Genomic DNA, 21,388 nt, shown 5'->3' with positions numbered 1-21,388 from the left:
CCTGAATGACCCCCTATAAGGTTAGCATTCACATCCGATGCTCCATGGGCTTTCTTGGTCACTAGTGGAAATAAGTTTCAGATGCTCTTCTCAAAAGACAGGAAAGCATCGACCAAGGGTAAAAAGGACATGGCAGGCCAAGCTCTCAAACACAGGTTTCTGGAGAAGAGACACCTGGCCTCTTTTGACCAGACACGGACCCTAGGGAGCACGAGGAAGGGCTTGGGGGACATTGACATTGTCCAGCTGGACATCAGGAAAAACTTCCTGACTGTTAGAGCAGTGCGACAATGGAATCAGTGACCTTGGGAGGTTGTGGGCTCTCCCACACTAGAGGCCTTCAAGAGGCAGCTGGACAGCCATCTGTCAGGGATGCTTTAGGGTGGATTCCTGCATTGAGCAGGGGGTTGGACTCGATGGCCTCGTAGGTCCCTTCCAACTCTGCGATTCTATGATTCTATAAGCAGTGACTGGGAGCTTGGAGCAGGCCCTAGGTTGAAGAGCTGGCACAGATCCTGGTAGACTGCACCCAGAAGTGGAGGATAGACGCTCAAGCCAAACACTTACCTATACAGCATTTATGGCACCCTTTTGTATCTGGGATCTTTGTCGTTAAGGCAAATTTCCTGAAACGACAGAGAAAACTGTTAACAGCAGGCCACAGGACTGGCACAAATGTCATTTCTTGGGTTACCTTGGTATTACTTAGCCTGTGAGATATTAAAGAGGAAGAGGGATGGAGCAAAACTTCTGTCCATGACCAGGATTGCGAAATAGAGGCTGGCTCAGTTCACACAACACTTTTCTCAATGGTGGAGTTGCTACACCACCGTGGAGAACCGTTTTCTGGAGGAGACATGACAGCACTCTTCAACTACTTAAAAGGTTGTCCCACAGAGGAGGGCCAGGATCTCTTCTCGATCCTCCCAGAGTGCCACTCTGGGAGGATCAAGAAGAGATCCTGGCCCTCCTCTGTGTGACAGAGCTAGTAGTCGTAGTATCTAGTGTAAAGCCAATGTCGCTATGGGTGCTAAAAGTTTGAGGGCAAAACATACTGTTGCTTGCTTCCTGCCATGTTAGTCCTCCAGAAGTTCTGTGGAGGTTACTTTCCTTCAAAGCCACCGAGGACTTTCTGCCCTCTCTCCCTCACACCCGTTGCCGCTGAACGACATTCGTTTCTTCCCTCAGGCCTCAAGCCCACCTCCTTCCCTCTTCATCCACGTTTTAAATTCCAGCTTTCCTTAAGGCTGTTTCTTTCCCTCTTCCTCCTCCGCTGCCTCAGAGCGTCCGCCACTGTCATGTCTAACCCTACTGCTCCTGTTTTGGGAGAAGGTGTTTCAGGTAATCAATCAGACTCAGATTCGGAACTAGAGGAGGCGACGCTAGACGCCAGCCAGCCTGTACCAGTGAGGGAGGAAGCTCTCACGGGCGATACCCCAGTGGGGAGTCAGCCCTCTCCAGAGCTTATCTCCTCAAGGCCAAATCCTACACACTCAGTGGGAAGTGATCTTTCTTCCGGAGGAGAGCGCCCCGACAAGCTAGCTGATGCTAGGGTCTGCCAGAAGCTCAAACACACGGGGCGGAAGGAAGGTGTGAGAAAGTCGGTTCGATTATGCCAGAACCTGCCTCCGCACCAGGCGCTCTGACGTTACGGGCGTTTGGGAAGGGGCTTCCTGTTCTTCTTGGTCGAACAATTGTCTCGCTTAGTTTGCATAGTTTCGCCTAGGGGGAAGTTTCCAAGAGGTTAGACTCTCTTCAGGTGGAAGATATGTTTGCTGCTTAATAAAAGCTTTGTGGATTACCTAGCAGGCCTCGTCATTTGCCTCCCATCGAAAGCAGGAGTTTTCAGAGAAACACGACAGCCACACACACACACGATGGCATTATGACCACCTGAGCGTGGGCTGGATTCACACAGCCCAGAGCCTCCCTCTGTCCCTGTTTTTCCCCCTGGGAACCTGCATGGTGCGGAGCTACGTGAGAACTGTAGCTACCCAACTCCCTCAGGCTCCTGGCCAAGATGTGGAAAGATACTGTTTGGCTATTAAAGCTTGAGGTTTGGACTTTTCCAAAATTTCAAAATATTCTGCATATCTACACTGCTCAAGCTTCAACTTAAAATAAAAAGGAGCAAAATCAGTCTGGTAGATCTCTAGTAAAAACCCTTACGCTCCCGTATTCTTAGATAAGCCCATTATTATTACTTTAAACCTTTTCCTACTTTTTCAAACTTGGAAACTCAACACATCTCTCAATGAACCCTGACGCGAAAGGGCAGACAGTTACGGGAAGCAGCATGTTCACAGTGAGGCAACTTCGACAAAACCCCGAGGCAGCTCAGCGAAGCCATACGAGGGAAGAAACAGCGCATGAGAGGAAATGGAGCCGTCCGTTGAACGTGGAAACACACCACCACCTGACGGGTGTCCTCTCCCCACTTGCAAGAATTCATTGGGGGCACCTGATGTCAGATGAGTTGTAAAGAGTACTGAAGCCAAACCTAATGTGACAATTGTTAATGCTAACTCTGCACGGCACAGGAAAAATGGCCAGAGAGACAGAGAGACAGAGAGTTTTTCTCCATCTCTCTCAGCACTAGAAATGAAGGGTCATTCATCTCCGAAGGAGACTCGTCAACTTAACAGTCTTTTAGCATTTAAGAAAGTTATAAAGACTGATCTATTCCAGCAGGCCTATCCAGTGAAATTTTAGAATGTTTTTAGGATGTTTTAATAACGTATATACTATGTTTTTAATTCAGTTTTATGTATTTTATACCTGTAGTTTGAAACTGATTGGTAGTAGATTTAGAAGTAACAAACCAAAGCACTTTTTCATGCAACACGTGATTAATGTGTGGGACTCAGATTGCCACAGGATGTGGTCTTGGCCACAAGCTCAAAATGCCCCCCCCGCCCTCCCCCCAGTGCAATGAAGCTTTAAAAGGCCTCATTGTGGCACCAAGCCTCATTCTCAAGCGTAGAAGAGAGGAGGAGAAATCCCATATTTCCAGTCACTGCTCTGACGTAAGCCCAGCAGGGAAGCTGGCGGAGTGAGAGGGACCTTCCGCAGGACGGAGGCCCTTCATCCCAAGATGTTTGGGATCACACCATTTTCTCCATGGCAGAGTTCAAGAGGCAGGACGGCGTCTGCTTACCTTGGCAATATTTTATCCGGGAATCGGTGGGTCTGAATATGAGCAGCCAGCCCCGTTTTTTTGGCTTGTTCAAACAAAGCTATGAGGTTATGGGAGTAGAGCTGGAATGTTTTCCCTGGAACACAGACAAACATGACCCATCTCAAACTCTGGTGCATTCTAGCGATAATGCAAAAACTGAGTAAAAACCAAAGGGGGGGGGGAAATACAGAGTGGAAAAAATTACCTTCTAGAAAGGACAGCCCCGAAATATCCAAAGGTCCAAGGAAATTGCAGAGAGCAAAAGACAAAAATAAAAAATAAAAGAAAGATGAGAAAATGACTTTCATGACACTATCGAGCCAAGCTAAATTCACACACCAAATAAAAGAGAATGCCTTCATAAATCCCCCCACCGCCCATGTCAGTTTTATGGCTCATCTCTCCAGCGATTCACGTACCTGAGAGCGACATTAAGGTATTGTTGATCACGTAGAGCCACGTGCATCTTCGCGGAAAGAGCTAGGAGGGAAAGAAGCAGCAGAGAGACCCGTGGGCCAAAGAAACAAAAACGCGGACCGCGGGTTCCTAAAAGCGGAGTGAATTCCAGGCCAGCATGGCATGCCAGGGAAACACGGAACAACGTGGTCTCTGGCACTTTGAAATGAGGCTTTGATTTCTTTGGCTCAGCAAGATTGCCCTTAGGGCTGGCAAGGGCGACGTGAAAACACAAGGAGAACGTCTTAGGCAGAGCTGGGCGGTGTGTGTGTGTGTGGGGGGTGTCATAATTCACACCCATTCTATCCTAATGCCAACACCACTCACCGCGTAACTCAGAGGCACGCTTACTCAGAGGGAAGTCACATTATGGACAAAGCATTTCTAATTTCCCATCCTGAAAGTGTGTGTGGGGGTGGGTTCCCTGGTCTCCTGGCCCCCACCCCCAAGAGAGCAGCTGGAGCGTGTTCAGAGGAGGGCAACCAGAATGATCAGGGGTCTGGAAACAAAGCCCTATGAAGAGAGACTGAAAGAACTGGGCATGTTTAACCTGTAGAAGAGAAGATTGAGGGGAGACATGATAGCACTCTTCAAATACTTAAAAGGTTGTCACACAGAGGAGGGCCAGGATCTCTTCTCGATCCTCCCAGAGTGCAGGACACAGAATAACGGGCTCAAGTTAAAGGAAGCCTGATTCCAGCTGGACATCAGGAAAAACTTCCTGACTGTTAGAGCAGTACAACAATGGAACCAGTGACCTAGGGAGGTGGTGGGCTCTCCCACACTAGAGGCCTTCAAGAGGCAGCTGGACAACCATCTGTCAGGGATGCTTTAGGGTGGATTCCTGCATTGAGCAGGGGGTTGGACTCGATGGCCTTGTAGGCCCCTTCCAACTCTGCTATTCTATGATCCCAGCATGCACCAAACAGGTCTCTCCTACCTGCTCCATGGTGGCTTCATGCAGCTCGTTGAGGTTCAGCGTGTAAATGCCGTCTTCGGTCCCAAAGATAATGTACTGATCTATCGTATAGTGGAGGGAAAACTGTCTTAGCCTGGTTCGAAACAGGGGAGGAAAAATGGATTTCCAGCACCGAAACGGACAACCACCTCCTCACCTTTCGTGTCCGGGTGTATCCACGACGTGGCACAGTTGATCTTCAACGGGCAGCCGTCAAACACTTTGGAGAAGCAGGCTCCCATCTGGAACGGCCAAAACAAAGTAGATGAACTCCCATCGGCTGAGAGATTTCAACGCGTGAGAAGTTTCTAGTCTCTCTGGCCATGTAGACAAAGTAAATACTTGGAAGGGAGGCCAGTAGAAGACTCAGGAGCCAGAGGAAGGGCTGAGAGATGGCCTGCTGAAGAACGGGACCTGGCAAGCAGGCGTTTGCCTCCCCCACAACCTTCCCAATGACGAGTGGAAGGAAGCACACTGGCAAGCAGATCTGCATCATCCGGACAGGACGCGAGAATTATTAGGATCTATTATTATGACTGTTTTAGTTGGCCACGTTTTCTCGCAGGGCAGCAGCCCTTTAGCAACGACACCCCATGTGCCAGAGCTGGGCCCTGACTCACAGGTGGGCTCTTCTGGGGAACTGCAAGGTCTCTTTCTCTCTCCCTATTTTATGTATTTATTTATTGCATTTATAGCCTGCCTTTTCTCCTCCAAGGAACCCAAGACGGCGTACATTTAATTCTCTTCCACCGCTCCATGTTATCCTCACAACAACAACCCTGTGAGGTAGGTTGGGCTGAGAGTCTGCGACTGGCCCAAAGTCACCCAGTGAGCTTCCATGGCTGAGTGGGGACCAGAACCCGGATCTCCCGGCTCCCAGTCCAACACTTTAGCCACTACACCACACTGGCCTATGAGAAGAGAACTGGGCCTGTTTAGCCTGGAGAAGAGAAGATGGAGGAAAGACATGATAGCACTCTTCAAATACTTGAAAGGTTGTCACTCAGAGGAGGGCCAGGATTTTTTCTTGAACCTCCCAGAGTGCAGGACACGGAATAACGGGCTCAAGTGACAGGAAGCCAGATTCCGGCTGGACATCAGGAAAAACCTCCTGTCTGTTAGAGCAGTATGACAATGGAACCAGTGACCTAGGGAGGTTGTAGGCTCTCCCACACTAGAGGCCTTCAAGAGGCAGCTGGACAGCCATCTGTCAGGGATGCTTTAGGGTGGATTCCTGCATTGGGCGGGGGGTTGGATTAGATGGCCTTAGAGGCCCCTTCCAACTCTACTGTTCTATGATTCACAATCAAAAAGATTTCTTACCAGCACCTTTGGCGTTGGAGGCAGGCCATTAATTGCTGGCCTCTGTGGACAAAAGAAAAAGAAAAATAGTTTCACATGGGACAATTAAAATAGGTTAATTAAGTTTGCTTCTTGGGAATAAAACCTTAAAAGGAAGGGGTCAACATATAAAATATTCAAAGGTTGTTTAAGAAGTGGCATGGATGAAGAATTGTCCAGAGTGGATCAGGCTGTCCTCTCCTTGGGACGTACACATTCTGATACAGGCCACAGTCCTGGCACAGTATCAATCTCTTTCCTGCTATTAGAATAGTACAGAATGCTGAGAGTGGTCATTTGCCATCCAGCGTCAAGGCAAGAGTGAGAGATGCCCAAGTAGGTAGTAGATGCTGATTGGATGCTGCACCCAACAAACAAAGAAGGACGCAGACAAGCTGGAGCGTGTTCAGAGGAGGGCAACCAGGGTGATCAGGGGTCTGGAAACAAAGCCCTATGAAGAGAGACTGAAAGAGCTGGGCATGTTTAGCCTGGAGAAGAGAAGGTTGAGGGGAGGCAGGATAGCACTCTTCAAATACTTAAAAGGCTGTCACACAGAGGAGGGCCAGGATCTCTTCTCGATCCTCCCAGAGTGCAGGACACGGAAGAACGGGCTCAAGTTAAAGGATGCCAGATTCCAGCTGGACATCAGGAAAAACTTCCTGACTGTTAAAGCAGTACGACCATGGAATCAGTTGCCTGGTGAGGTTGTGGGCTCTCCCATACTAGAGGCCTTCAAGAGGCAGCTGGACAACCATCTGTCAGGGATGCTTTAGGGTGGATTCCTGCATTGCTCAGGGGGTTGGATTCGATGGCCTTGTAGGCCCCTTCCAACTCTGCTATTCTATGATTCTATGATCACAAGCACATGTCTTTAGGGCTGCTGGAATAATTTAACCTGTCAGCGAATTCTTGCAAAACAGACTGATTTTTCTTTTCTTTCCTTTTCTCAGGATCCGAGGGCGCTTGGGGCGTTCAAATCAATTTCAGGCAATCAGCAAAAACGTCTGGACTTACATAATGACCCCCCCAAATGTCTCAAAAGACTCAAGACACACGTAGAGACCTCAAAGCCTTCGGCTCACCTGACAGCATCATCGGAGCTTGGCTCAGACACAGCGGCCTCTTGAGCCGGGGGCCCATTCCACAATTAACCCAGTTCACACCTCTGTCAAGCATGCAAATATGATTGCATATTTGATTTCCATTCTGTTTTTTTTTTAATTCGATCATTCCCTTTAACAGTAAACTTGGCGGGCCTCAGGAGCTGTCATTTTAGAAGCAAAACGAGGCCAAGCACGTGAGTGGCTTAAAAACGTGAGTGGCCTTTGCACGCTCAGGGAACTGCATAACTGCGTGTACGTTTCCCCCGGTACAGCCAGGTTTATGCATATTACACCTGACTAGCTATGTGCTTATGGGCCCAATTGAAGGTGCCGATAATTTACCTTTAAAAGCCTGCGCTTTGGCTTGGGACCTAAATACCTGCTGGAGCGTCTCTCCCCATACTAGCCTGCCCATCTGCTAAGATCTTCTGCCGGGCCTTGATCAGGGAGGGGGGCGCCACATGCAAAGGAAAGGGCTTTCTGGGCACTGGCCATTCCCTAGCCTGGACTACAACCCCCATCCCTGCTGACCGGGGATGATGGGAGCTGTCGAGCGATACCTCTGGTCGCCAAGGTTTTTCCTCCCTCTGTTCCCCCTGCAAGCCCTGGGCAGGAGCACGCTTTGGGTACGGCACCCCTCCCCCCCGGATTTGCAATCACAGATTCTGACAATCTGGCTGCACCACGGAACAACCTGCAAAAAAATAAACAAAAAAAACTCCACCCACCGGAAATTCCCGTTTGTCCTTTTTCCGTGGCAGCTGTGGCACGTGGCCTGACCCATCGGCAATTTCCTCGAGGAGTTTTGGCACGCTGTCGCCGTTGCCTAAGGAAGCAAACGTTTAAAGGGATGTAAACACTACGTAAAGAAAATAGGGGGAGGGGAGGCAAAGGGAGAGGGCCTTTTCAGTGGTGGCCCCCCAATTATGGAATGATCTCCCTGACGAGGCTCGCCTGGCGCCAACGTTGTTATCTTTTCGGCACCAGGTGAAGACCTTCCTCTCCTCCCAGGCATTTAACAGCATTTAACAACATGAGCTGAGTTTGTTTGTTTTTAACGGACCCCAGAATAGCTGTTTTTAGAAGGATACTGTTGTTTTTATGCTTTTTATGTTTTTAAACTTTGTATATTTGTTTTTAATGTTTACTGTTTTAAACTTTTATAAACCACCCAGAGAGCTTTGGCTATGGGGTGGTATATAAACACAATAAATAAATAGATAAATCCGCCTGGCGCCTACACTGTGTTCCTTTCGTCGCCAGCTGAAGACCTTTCTATTCTCTCAGTATTTTAACAACTAATTTTAACTTAAATTTAAATTTTACAGTTTTAATTCTGTATTTTAATCTTATATCAACTTCTGCTGTGTGGTTTCATCCTGGTTGTGCTTTTTATACTGTATTTTGTATTTGTGTTTTTAGATTGTTGGTTGTTTTATTATGTTCGTCATGGTTTTAATTTTTGTGAACGGCCCAGAGAGCTTCGGCTATTGGGTGGTATAAAAATGTAATAAATAAATAAATAAATAAATAAAATTTAGGTGGGTCAGTTCAGGCTTGCTTACCCGCCTCCTCCTCCCTGCCAGAAAGAACCCAAGGAGCAGCTGCTCTAATGCTTGTTTTCCTCTTCCCTCCTCACTCCCTTTTCCTTTTGTGCTATGTCTATTAGATGGTGAGCCTGAGGGGAGGTCCTGTCTTCATCTTTTGATATCTGTACAGCGCTTAGAACATTTTAGGAGCTTTGTAAGTGTAAAATAGCAACTACTAAGAGACATAACTTGGCTACTAATTCATTCAGAGATAGCCTAGCTACAGTTATCCATGCTCTGATAACCTCTCGTTTGGATTACTGCAATGCGTTATACGTGGGGCTGCCTTTGAAAACGGTCCAGAAACTTAAGCTGGTACAAAACAGGGCAGCACGCTTACTAACAGGGACTGGCCGACGAGATCACATTACGCCAGTCCTTTTCCAGCTTCATTGGCTGCCAGTCCAGGTCCAGGCCCGATTCAAAGTGCTGGTATTGACATTTAAAGCCCTAAATGGTTTGGGGCCAGGTTATTTGAAGGAACGCCTCCTCCCATATGTGCCTGCCTGGACCTTAAGATCATCTACAGGGGCCCTTCTCTGTGAGCCCCTGCCAAAGAAAGTGAGGCAGGTGGGCTACTAGGAGGAGGGCCTTCTCCGCTGTGGCACCCCAGCTGTGGAATGAGCTCCCCAGAGAGGTCCGCCTGGCGCCTACACCGTACTCCTTTCGTTGCCCGCTGAAGACCTTTTTATTCTCTCAGTATTTTAACACTTAATTTTAACTTAAATTGAAATGTTACTGTTCTAACTCTGTATTTTAATCTTATATCAATTCTGCTGCGTGGTTTTATCCTGGTTGTGCTTTTGATACTGTATTTGTGTTTTTAACCTGTTGGTTGTTTTATTATGGTTTTAATTTTGGTGAACTGCCCAGAGAGCTTCGGCTATTGGGCGGTATAAACATGTAATAAATAAATAAATAAAATAAAATAAATCCGCAACCAGTTCAACGCTTCACTCACAAAATCTTGGATACTTGTTGTAACGCAGAGGACGTGAGAACCCAGCTTCTGTGCTGAAGCGGGCTGGCAGGCTGGCTTGGGGGCCAGGGGGGGGCAAAGCGTTTTGCTCATCCCCGTGATTTTAGACGGCACTGTACTGGGTACAGCCCATCTGCTTGGGCTGCCAAGCAGCACGTCGGCTTACACGGCAGCGGGGCCACGGAAGCCCACATAAAGGGCTTCTGAATTAAATCTCAACTCCTCCCTTCTGCACACCCGTGCAGCTGTACTGCGCCCTCCAGGCCAAAGTACGAACCCTGTCGGGTGAAGCAGAAAGAAGCAATCCGGAACCCCAACGCCTTGGGACGCCCTCAGTCTCCCTCACCCCTAGCACAGCTACAATGGAGCGGGAAGGGGTCGACTTCTAATTCCGCAAGGGTCCGACACGTCCGCTGTGATCTTGAACCGGGCGTGACAATCAGCGAGCTGCCGCCCCTGAAAGCCCTTTCAGGGCGGATCGCAGGGCCGGTTCCCAACCGCATTCTTACCCAGGTCGCTGTATCGGGCTGTGAGCAAGCCCGGGCTGCTGATACTGCTGGTCATGCCGGCGGAGGGCAGCTCGGCCTGCGGCCCGCACACCGGAATGCTTTGCCTCCTGTGAGCCGGCGTGGCCTGGCCGTGAGGGTCCGGGCAGTACTTGATCGTCTGGGACTTCTCATCGTCCGCGAGGCTTTCCTCCTGGTAAATGCTGAGCCGAGGCTGGAGCGGAAACGGAAAGAGGCGGCACGCGCTTCTCAGGCGGGGTTCAAACAGCCCACCCCCACCCCGCTGCAGCCGACGCCAGGTCCAGCCTCTTCCTCCCGCATCTCACTCACCCACCCCGTACCACTGGGCTGCCCCCCTCCCTCGGCAAACCAGGCCCACCCCCACCTCGAGAGGTAAAATTTCCGGAAATTCTGAAGCCACGGAAGAAAGGCGGGCCCCCAAGATTCAATGAGTAGGCATGAAATTTAATCAGGTTCATTTCCTGAGCTATAGCCATCACTTATCCGCTTCAGGCTCTGCTTCAGTGGCAGCGCTGCCCCCTAGAGGCAGAAATGCATCTTGCTCTTGCGTTTGAGAGTCGCAGTCTCCGTTTGGAACCTCGGACTTGCTTGTCCTCGGTGCCCAGGCATTGTAATAATCTGATACCGTACATCGTTTTTAGAAATCATTTGGAGAACTAAATATCTGAACACTATGCCTTAAACATTTTATCCATCATGCTAAAATAAAACATCCCATAATCCGTTTTTTTCTTCATTTTCCCCAATTTTCCGGGGGGAAATCCAAAAAAAGGCTTCGGGGAAAAAATGGAAAAAAACAATTCCTCCCCCCCAAAAAAAATTTTTCCGGGTTTTTCCCGGGCCTTCACATCTCTAACCCCAACACACAAACTGTTAGCATTCCAGCCTGGAGAAAGAGAGAACAACTCTGCATTCCCCTGACGAGTGAAATGTAGCAGCATGTAAACCGCCCAGAGAGCTTCAGCTACGGGGCGGTATATAAATGTAATAAAATAAATAAATAAATAAACAAACGTTAATACGGCAGCACGTGTGTGGGGTGCTACCCAGTTGGGGAAAAGCAGCCTCGGAAAGGAGAAACGTGCAAGGCGGTGGAAACCCGCAGAGAGGGCAGAGCAGCATTCCCCAACTTGGCGCCCTCCAGATGTGCCAGAGTAGACAACTCACAGCATCCCCCAGCCCACATATGGACGGAGGAAAGAGAGATGGAAATTGCGGAGGACGTCTCTTTTTTAAAACAACAACAGCAACGATTCTGTGCAGTTGGGAATGAAAAGCGCGTCCCGAGAAGTTCCCTGGTCAGAGCCAAGTGATAACCCCGGGACGCACCTTTAAGGGACCTGCACCGTGCCCACTCACCTTTGGAGGTAGAGGAGGGGGTCCGGCCCGTTTCAGCGTTGATCTAATAGAAAAAGACAAATCCAACAACAAAAAAGATCCTTATTCCAACTTAGTGACGTGCACGCGTTAGGAGGTCATTATTTCTACCGAGAATTCCAAAGAGCAACTGGTTAGTTGTTCGACTTGGGTTATTCTTTTCAGTCAACATCCCTCGTTCCAAGAGGTAACTTTTAAAGGCGCTCCTTAAGCAAAGAAAATTAGAAGGATAAAAAAAGCACAGGAAGACACCAGGAAGCGCTGCGGTTCTGCCTCCTCCAGCACGTCCCCGAAGACAGGAATTCTTGCCTCTCCAACGCACACGCTACAGCAGCCTTCCTCAACCTGGGGCGCTCCAGATGTGTTGGACTGCAACTCCCAGAATGCCCCAGCCAGGTGGCTGGGGCATTCTGGGAGGTGCAGTCCAACACATCTGGAGCGCCCCAGGTTGAGGAAGGCTGCGCTACAGCCTGGCAGAGCTCCATGTGGGGAGAGACCCTGGGCTTACAGCACAGGGAGAGCCCAGAAGGTAGCAAGGGGGCACATCTTTCAGTGGGGAAGGGTGACAGCGGACGCCTGGCCCTTGCAGATATGGAGATGGGCCAGGAAGAGAAGGTGTGCAGTGACTCCCAAGGCCCAGAGGGGCTTGGGTAGAGAAGGTCTCCGGGGGTGGAGCATCAAGATCCTACACAGGTCTCTGCCCCAGTTCACAGGAGCTGAAGAACTTACGCGAAACAAACAGATGTCCTGGATTTATTCAAGATCTCCCTCGGCACCGAAAGCCCTACGCAGACATCCGGGGCCACAGCGTGGGGTGGGAGCAGGCGACAGGAGCACGGCTCCCCAATCCCTGCATTGGGGCATGTCGGCACAAAGGGTTCGCCTCGCGGGGGGTGGCTTCGCAGTCGCGGCACGCCATTGCAAAGCCATCCAAGGGCAAACCCTAGAAACTCCGCTCCAAAAAAGCCGGGCGCTTACCCCGACTTTTCTGGCGGCGGAGCCCATGGCGCCCCCTGATTGGTCGCCATGGGCAGCCCTGTACCTCTGGAAAAGTAAAATAAATAAAAATTGGGGGCGGGGAGGAGAGGAACAGGGCCGTTCCTTCCCCCCCCTAACATTTTTATTATCTGTATCTCTGCAGCTGCGCAGATACAGATAATAAAAAGAAAAAGAAATGGGGGGATGATAGGAATGGGCAGCCAGAGGCAGGAGAGGTGGTTCACCCTGAGGCCCTGCCCCCTCCCCTCACGTCCTCCCTCTGGCTGCCCATTCCTCCTCCCCATTTCTTCTTCTTATCTGTATCTGCGCAGCTGCGGAGATACTGATAATTAAAAAAAAATTAAAAGGGGGGGAAGGAACGACCCCATTCTTCTCCTCCCCCCTCCGATTTTTTTAAAAAACGTTTAAACACTGGGAAAGTTTGTACTTGCGTTCCTTCCCATGCAGATGTCGGGAAGGAACACAAGTGTGGGCGCAAGGTGCCTAGTGCCGCCATAAAGACGGGGCCCAGGTCCGCCACGTTTGCCATGGGGCTCCACACACAGAATCACAACGGTGGCAGGTGGCTATTCCACCTTTGCACAGAAACCGCCGACCGTCCACCACCTTCCGAGTCTTTGTGGAGAGCCCAACAGGTGCAAGTCTCCAACCGTGTGATCGGTAGATTGATACCGATCAATCAGCGGCCAGATTGATTTCGAGAACCAGAAGGTTCGACCGTATAACACCTGCTCTGGTCCGCTTGCACTGGCTGCCTGTATGTTTCCAAGCCCAATTCAAGGTGCTGGTTTTGACCTATAAAGCCTTACACGGCTTGGGACCACAATACCTGACGGAACGCCTCTCCCGAAGTGAATATACCCGGTCACTACGTTCAACATCTAAGGTCCTCTTCCGGGTGCCTACTCCGAGAACGGCTCGGAGTGTGTCAACGAGGGACAGGGCCTTTTCGGTGGTGGCCCCCAGACTATGGAACGATCTCCCTGACGAGGCTCGCCTGCCGCCAACGCTGCTATCTTTCCGGCGCCAGGTTAAGACTTTCCTCTTTGCCCAGGCATATGGCGGCACATCTTAATCACCCACATGTTTAGTTTTTTTAGCGGTTTTTAATGCTTTATGTGTGTATGTTCTGTGTTTTAAAATTTTAAATTTTGTATACTCGTTTTTAATCTTCATTTTAGAATTTCTGTAAACCGCCCAGAGAGCCCTGACTATGGGAGCGGTATATTAGTGCAATAAATAAATAAATAGATCCTGATTTTGTGGGGTGGGGGGTGGGGGTGGCCACACACATTTCTGATCCCCTCAGCACACCTACGCCAAATTGACACCAAGCAGGATATTGCACTATGAAAGCGGTTTGTTTATTTCTTTATTACATTTTTATACCGCCCAATAGCCGAAGCTCTCTGGGCGGTTCACAAAAATTAAAACCACGAAGAGCATAAAAAAGGCAGGAGCCACGCGACTGCTTCATAGCAGTATTGAAGTGCACTGACAACTGCTGGGGCCCATTGACCCATACCACATACCGCTTTCATCCTGCTATATCCTGCCTAGTCCAGCCTTCCTCAACCTGGGGCGCTCCAGATGTGTTGGACTACAACTCCCAGAATGCCCCAGCCGCTGGCTGGGGCATTCTGGGAGATGCAGTCCAACACATCTGGAGCGCCCCAGGTTGAGGAAGGCTGCCCTAGTCTCAGACATCTGCACAGGGCCGGACTGAAATTAATTTAGTGCAGATTTTGATGTTTTTCTTTAAAAAATCATCGAAATCAAAGCACAAGGTGTACACGTCCTCCAAAGACTATGGCCTGGCCATGCCTCTGTTTTACAGAATTATTCTACTGGACGGCAATTTTTTTTTAAAAAAAGCCATCTGAAGCGGTGTAAACACTGGGACAATGTGTGAATGACTCTGCAGACAGTGCCGTGCCCTTGCGTAAAGCGATCGGAATTGAAAGAACGGCGCGTGGAATCTTAATGGATGCTGAACAGACGTTGCGGAGCAGGGAGGGGGGTCAGGAATGGGAGAGAAAAGCCCCCAAAAGCTTCTGTCTGCCTCTGGGCTATGAATCTGGGCCTGAGAAGAGCAAAGCAGTAGAACCGCTCTGGGCTCCCCGATCGGAGGGAACGCGGGGCCTCCTTTGGGGCTACGAATCCCAGGGTCACGCGGTCATTTTCGTTTTGTTTTTTTTAAAAAAGAAAAGGTAATTTTGTTAATAGGTAGCGAAGAAGAAAGACAGTCAAAGGTCAAGAAGAAGTCACTCACTCCTCAGCGTCTTCGTGGCCGTCGCCAAATTTGGTAAGAAGTCCCCTAGACAAAACGTTTATAAAATTAAAAACAAAGAAAACCATTTTTATTAATGATTTGGACGAGGAGGTGCAGGGAACGCTTATCAAATTTGTGGTCAGAGGAGGGCAACCAGGATGATCAGGGGTCTGGAAACAAAGCCCTATGAAGAGAGACTGAAAGAACTGGGCCTGTTTAGCCTGGAGAAGAGAAGATGGAGGGGAGACATGAGAGCACTCTTCAAATACTTAAAAGGTTGTCACACAGAGGAGGGCCAGGATCTCTTAATCCTCCCAGAGTGCAGGTCACGGAATAACGGGCTCAAGTTAAAGGAAGCCAGATTCCAGCTGGACATCAGGAAAAACTTCCTGACTGTTAGAGCAGTATGACAATGGAATCAGTTACCTAGGGAGGTTGTGGGCTCTCCCACACTAGAGGCCTTCAAGAGGCAGCCGGACAACCATCTGTCAGGGATGCTGTAGGGTGGATTCCTGCATTGAGCAGAGGGTTGGACTCGATGGCCTTGTAGGCCCTTTTCAACTCTGCTATTCTATGATTCTATGATTAAAAAAAAGAAAGAAGTAAAATCCAAGCTGGGCGGGACGGCTGAAGAACCATCCATTTCTCCTGCCCAAGGAGACACAGTCGGTCAAGACGCTGGAATTCTGTTTGGTTCTGCAGCGATAGGGGTGAGTGGTGAGGGATGAAGAGATCACCTATGGAGCAAACCCTCAAAGGGTGTGTGTGTGTGTGTGTGCCTGCAGTTCTCCACCTGAGCCTTCCCCAACCTGGCGCTTCCACATCTGCTGGACTACGCCTGCCAACACATCTGTAAGGTACCAGGTTGAGGAAGTCCGCCCTACATCTGCGTCACCCTCAGTACTCAGCACTTAAAGGGAAAGACTTCACACATATTTTCAACGCAGTCCTTGCAAAAGCCCTGTATGTTGGGCCCATATCTTCATTTGGGGGGAGATGGGGGCTGAGGCTGAGAGAGAGAGAGAGAGGGGGGGGGGTCTGCCTGGACCATGGCTCATCCTCTTGCTCGCTACACAATAATAATAATAATAATAATAATAATAATAATAATAATAATAAATCTTACCCGCCTCTCCGATTGGATCGAGGCGGGGGAAAACAGCAAACATAAAATACTGATTAAAAACATAGTATACACTGTTAAAAACATCCTAAAATTCTACTGGAGAGGCCTGCCGGAAGAGATCAGTCTTGACAGCTTTCTTGAATGCTAAAAGACTGGCCTTATGTCCACTCCCTAATCCCGCCCCACAGGTTTGAACGACGGAGAATGCTTGTTATCCACCACTGCAACGCTCTCACGGGAGGCAGAGAGACGGAGGGGTGGGGGGGTGTTTCTGCATGAACTCCACACCCGCAAAGCTGAGAAATCGGGTGTGTGTGTGTGTGACCCTGGGCCTCGACAGGGGGAGGCAGCTTGCTCTAATCAGCTCATCTGAATTAAGGAGCAGAGCTCAAAGGAAAACAGAGCTTGGCTATTAAAAGCCCCGGAAGCAGGAAGAAGAGCTAAAATTTGGCTCCCGTTTCTGGTGTCACGGGCACCTCCCCGTGCGGCTGGCTGCGCAGGTAGGTCAGCAACCCCAGCTTCGGGGGAAAGGTGATGACAAGAGGTGATGACAGGCGTGTTTCTCTCTGCCTCACCAAGGGAGCTCACCAGGCCCAGGGCACGTCACTGCTGGCAGAAGGGGAGAGGAGTGTCGTGGAAGCCACCCGTTCCGGCATTTATTCATCCCCCCCATCCCCTGGGAGCTCAGAGCCGGATGGAACATTGGGGAAATGGATTCCAGGCCTTAAGAAAAGAGCTAAACCAGCCTTCCTCAACCTGGGGCGCTCCAGATGTGTTGGACTACAACTCCCAGAATGCCCCAGCCAGCATTCTGGGAGATGCAGTCCAACACATCTGGAGCGCCCCAGGTTGAGGAAGGCTGACTAAACACTCTTCTTGAAGGCGCCTGGTGTTGTCAGGCAATTGCACGTGGCTAGACCCGTCTTAAGCTGGGTGCCGTGGGCTCTCCCGAGGGTACGTCCTGCAAATTGCTCTCTGCACTGAGCTGTATTATGGAAAACATTTGTCACAGTTTAAGCAACAGAACACTAAGATGAGGAGGCGCCCCCATTCCGTCACCCCCACACACAGCCACATTCCTGGATTCCTTTTGCGCTGAAGAGCAGAAATGAAAGAACGTCAATGTAAACCGCTCAGGACTGCTTGCATTTAGGCCTGCGCCGATTCTCTGACTTACAATGATCCCAAAGTGTTCCGGGGCTCTTCCACGACCACAGCATTTCTGGATCCTGGCCCAGGTCTGACAATGACTAAGACACATGGGGATGTGGATGGTCATAGAATCATAGAATAGCAGAGTTGGAAGGGGCCTACAAGGCCATCGAGTCCAACCCCCTGCTCAATGCAGGAATCCACCCTAAAGCATCCCTGACAGAGGGTTGTCTAGCTGCCTCTTGAAGGCCTCTAGTGTGGGAGAGCCCACAACCTCACCAGGCAACTGATTCCATTGTCGTACTGCTCTAACAGTCAGGAAGTTTTTCCTGCTGTACAGCTGGAATCTGGCTTCCTTTAACTTGAGTCCATTATTCCGTGTCCTGCACTCTGGGAGGATTGAGAAGAGATCCTGGCCCTCCTCTGTGTGACAACCTTTCAAGTATTTGAAGAGTGCTCTCATGTCTCCCCTCCATCTTTTCTTCTCCAGGCTAAACATGCCCAGTTCTTTCAGTCTCTCTTCAGAGGGCTTTGTTTCCAGACCCTTGATCATCCTGGTTGCCCTCCTCTGAACACGCTCCAGCTTGTCTGCATCCTTCTTGAATTGTGGAGCCCAGAACTGGACGCAATACTCTAGATGAGGGCTGAATAGAGAGGAACCAGTACCTCACGCGATTTGGAAGCTCTACTTCTATTAATGCAGCCCAAAATAGCATTTGCCTTTCTCGCAGCCATATCGCACTGTTGGCTCCTATTCAGCTTGCGATCTACAAACAATTCCAAGATCCTTCTCGTTTGTAGTATTTGTCCTTACCCAGGAAGCCCCAAATGGCTCAGGGCCAGGATAGCTGGAAAACCGCCTCCTACCGGACAAACCTGCCCCAAATTCACAACCTTCTTCAGGGGGCCTGCTGGACTGCCCCATCACCAAGAGAGGGACCAGGTTGGCAGGCACCAGAGATACGGCCGTGTTCTAGGATGACACCCTGACTAATGGAACTCTCTCCCTAAACCGATCAGACTGGCCCCGTCACTGCCTACCTTTGGGTGGGCCATAAAGACGGCTTTGTTTACGGTAGCTTTCAACGGGTTTAAAATCGTTTTACACTGCTCTCTGGATGGCTTGTGCTGTTCTTAACTTGATGGTTTTGATTTGAGGGTGCGGGTTTTTTAAAGCTGTGTATTGCCTTGATGGAGTTTTTTTTGGGGGGGGGGGCGCTGGGCAGAAAGGCCATTTATAAATATTTTAATGAAAAAGTAAAATAAAATAAAGTGGCACCAGGTGAGATGAATCAAGGGACGGACTCCTTACAGGACAGCAAAAAGTTAAGGATATATATACAGTAGAACAATAGTATTTTATGTACAAGAATAAGGATAAGGTTAACAATAGTAAATCTATTGTTAATAGTTAATCAAGCTGGAGCGTGTTCAGAGGAGGGCAACCAGGATGATCAGGGGTCTGGAAACAAAGCCCTATGAAGAGAGACTGAAAGAACTGGGCATGTTTAGCCTGGAGAAGAGAAGACTGAGGGGAGACATGATAGCACTCTTCAAATACTTAAAAGGTTGTCACACAGAGGAGGGCCAGGATCTCTTCTCCATCCTCCCAGAGTGCAGGACACGGAATAATGGGCTCAAGTTAAAGGAAGCCAGATTCCGGCTGGACATCAGGAAAAACTTCCTGACTGTTAGAGCAGTATGACAATGGAACCAGTTACTGAGGGAGGTTGTGGGCTCTCCCACACTAGAGGCCTTCAAGAGGCAGCTGGACAAGCATCTGTCGGGGATGCTTTAGGGTGGATTCCTGCATTGAGCAGGGGGTTGGACTCGATGGCCTTGTAGGCCCCTTCCAACTCTGCTATTCTATGATTCTATGATTCTATGATTAAAAGTGCACATGCATTTTGCACAAAAACAAATGTCTAGCAGAATAGACATTTGTTTTTGTGCAATATGCATGTGCACTTTTAATGCAACACTATTGTTAAATCTTAACATTATTCTTGGAAATGAAATACTATTGTTCCACTGTATATACAGTCTATTCTTAACTTTTTTGTTTAGTATTACATGGTTGTTTAAGGACTTCCCCTTTCCTTGCTCGTTATAGGATAGCGTCAGACGTTCAAAACTGAAAAGATTTGGAGAGCATTGATCCTGGCATTGCACAAGGGACTTAGTACGAGAGAGAGAGAGAGAGAGACAGACAGACAGACAGACAGAGACATTCTTGCACGCAAGTTTACCCGGTTTCAAAGCAAAGCTCCCCCCTGGCCGAAGGCCGGCTGGCGCAACGGCCCTTTCACACAGAGCTGACCCCTGACGTCGGCCGTAAATCACCGTAGTGTTATTTCTGGCCGAGTCCGGGAGCAAGGAAAGCAGCCCAGAAGCCACAGCTCAACAGCAATGTTCTTTCTGCACGGTGGCGACATCGGCCAGGATTCCAGGCCTCCCCAAACCCAAGCATTTCCTGTTTATGCTGCCAAGCGGAATGCGATCTCCGAGGGAGCGGCAGCCCCACTCGCTCTTGCCGTGCAGGCGGGGACGCTCCCACCGCTTGCCCCGACAGCGCAGGTGACCGAGGCCGGTGGCTCCTCCACGTCTCCCTCCCTCCCTCCCTCACCCCCTCCAAGGCAGCTGCGCCCAGGGGAGCTGCCATCGCAGCCAAAGCCACTAAGAACGCTGGAAGCCCACATTTCCTGCGTGCGCCTTCCTTATCAGCGGCCCAGTCCGGGAAGGCTTTGCAGAACGCGCCCGGGGCCGTACGTCAGCAAGGCTTCGGCCTCAAAGAAAAAGCACGACGGAAACACAAGGCAAAGATAAGAGGAGGGGGGGGGGAGGCAAAACCTCTTGGGCTGGTCAAGAGAAAGCTGCAAAGGCATCAGAAGTATTTACGGCCGAAGAAGAGACGTCGAGGAAAGAGAGAGAATGCGGATTCATCCACCCACGTTAACGTCCCCGCAAAGCCTTTGGCTTAAGCCCTTCTCCTTCACTGCCAGCGAAAGCAAGGCAAAGCACGGAAGGCAGCATTCGTCCTGTCTTCTTACCTCCTTCCTTTCCCATCTTCCCTTCGTCAGCTCCTTCAGGGTGAAACTTTAAACTGTATGCTCCTCTTGGCAGGGACCTACCCCCCCCCCCCGCACCCAGCAACCGTGTAAAGCTGCGTTCCCCAACCTGGTGCCCTCCAGATGTGTTGGACTATAAGCCCCATCGTTCCCAGAAAGCTCAGCCAATGGCCATCCTGGAATGATGGGAGCTGTAGTCCGGGAAATGCCTGGTTGAGGAAGGCTGGTATCGAGTGCCACTGTACACAAGCGGGGCTTTATGAATAATAGTGAAACAGCGGCGGCGGCGGCAACAGATTGGCCAAAGCTGAGAAAGAAGGAAGAACGCGTTCGGCAAAAGCATCCCAGGGCTCCACAGGTTGTGCCGGACTGCTTCCACCACCCACCCACGGCTACTAATTTGCTGCTCACATCCTGGCACGAGTGACTTGTGGTCCACAAAGGCTCCTCGCTGCCAGCCGCGGGATCTTGGGAATCCCGGCTTGCAAGTATTCAGAAACGCACCACGCAACACTTTCTGGGCCGGCCCTTGCGGCTGCAGAGAAACGCCGGAATGCGACGCCACAAATCCCTTCTATAGTTTTGGCAGCGCCAGAGGCGCGCTGAGCGGATTCAGGCCCCTGCTGCATGCAGACATCCATACAGAGGTCCCAAAAGGCAGGCCAGGAGGGCAATGTGGCTTCAGGAAAGAGGCCACCTCGACTACAGGCGTCTAACTGCTCTGGAGCAGATGCGTTAAATAGAATCATAGAATAGTAGAGTTGGAAGGGGCCTACAAGGCCATCGAGTCCAACCCCCTGCTCAATGCAGGAATCCACCCTAAAGCATCCCTGACAGAGGGTTGTCCAGCTGCCTCTTGAAGGCCTCTAGGGTGGGAGAGCCCACAACCTCCCTAGGTAACTGATTCCATGGTCGTACTGCTCTAACAGTCAGGAAGTTTTTCCTGATGTCCAGCTGGAATCTGGCTTCCTTTAACTTGAGCCCGTTATTCCGTGTCCTGTACCCTGGGAGGATCGAGAAGAGATCCTGGCCCTCCTCTGTGTGACAACCTTTTAAGTATTTGAAGAATGCTCTCATGTCTCCCCTCCATCTTCTCTTCTCCAGGCTAAACATGCCCAGTTGTAATACATCTGAGGCAGAGAAAACGCATGTGCGTCCTACTCCCCACAATTAACAGAGGGGCTCAATCCACACTGAAATGGGGCTTGCGCAACAGATCTTGCCACGTTACTCTCCCCACACTTTCTGCAGCCACCCATAACG

The 21,388-nt window shown here is 50.1% G+C and overlaps 1 protein-coding gene across 2 annotated transcripts in view; it reads right to left on the bottom strand.

Moving 5' to 3' along the window:
- Positions 1–21,388, bottom strand: part of MAP4K5 (mitogen-activated protein kinase kinase kinase kinase 5) — a 132,850-nt gene that overhangs the window by 19,360 nt on the left and 92,102 nt on the right. The window contains exons 17-26 of one of the 2 annotated variants that reach the window (XM_063118248.1): positions 14,780–14,824; positions 11,491–11,533; positions 10,114–10,324; positions 7,765–7,862; positions 5,916–5,957; positions 4,750–4,834; positions 4,575–4,654; positions 3,598–3,658; positions 3,158–3,272; positions 568–626 (exon numbers count right to left, since the gene is read on the bottom strand). In XM_063118248.1, coding sequence (XP_062974318.1) covers positions 568–626; positions 3,158–3,272; positions 3,598–3,658; positions 4,575–4,654; positions 4,750–4,834; positions 5,916–5,957; positions 7,765–7,862; positions 10,114–10,324; positions 11,491–11,533; positions 14,780–14,824 — 839 coding nt within the window. The remainder of the gene's footprint in view (positions 1–567; positions 627–3,157; positions 3,273–3,597; positions 3,659–4,574; positions 4,655–4,749; positions 4,835–5,915; positions 5,958–7,764; positions 7,863–10,113; positions 10,325–11,490; positions 11,534–14,779; positions 14,825–21,388) is intronic. The other variant, XM_063118250.1, reaches the window with a different exon arrangement.

This window comes from Elgaria multicarinata, chromosome 2, assembly GCF_023053635.1.
Source record: "Elgaria multicarinata webbii isolate HBS135686 ecotype San Diego chromosome 2, rElgMul1.1.pri, whole genome shotgun sequence".
Classification (NCBI taxonomy): domain Eukaryota; kingdom Metazoa; phylum Chordata; class Lepidosauria; order Squamata; family Anguidae; genus Elgaria; species Elgaria multicarinata.
This window is presented reverse-complemented; position numbering and strand designations above follow the sequence as displayed.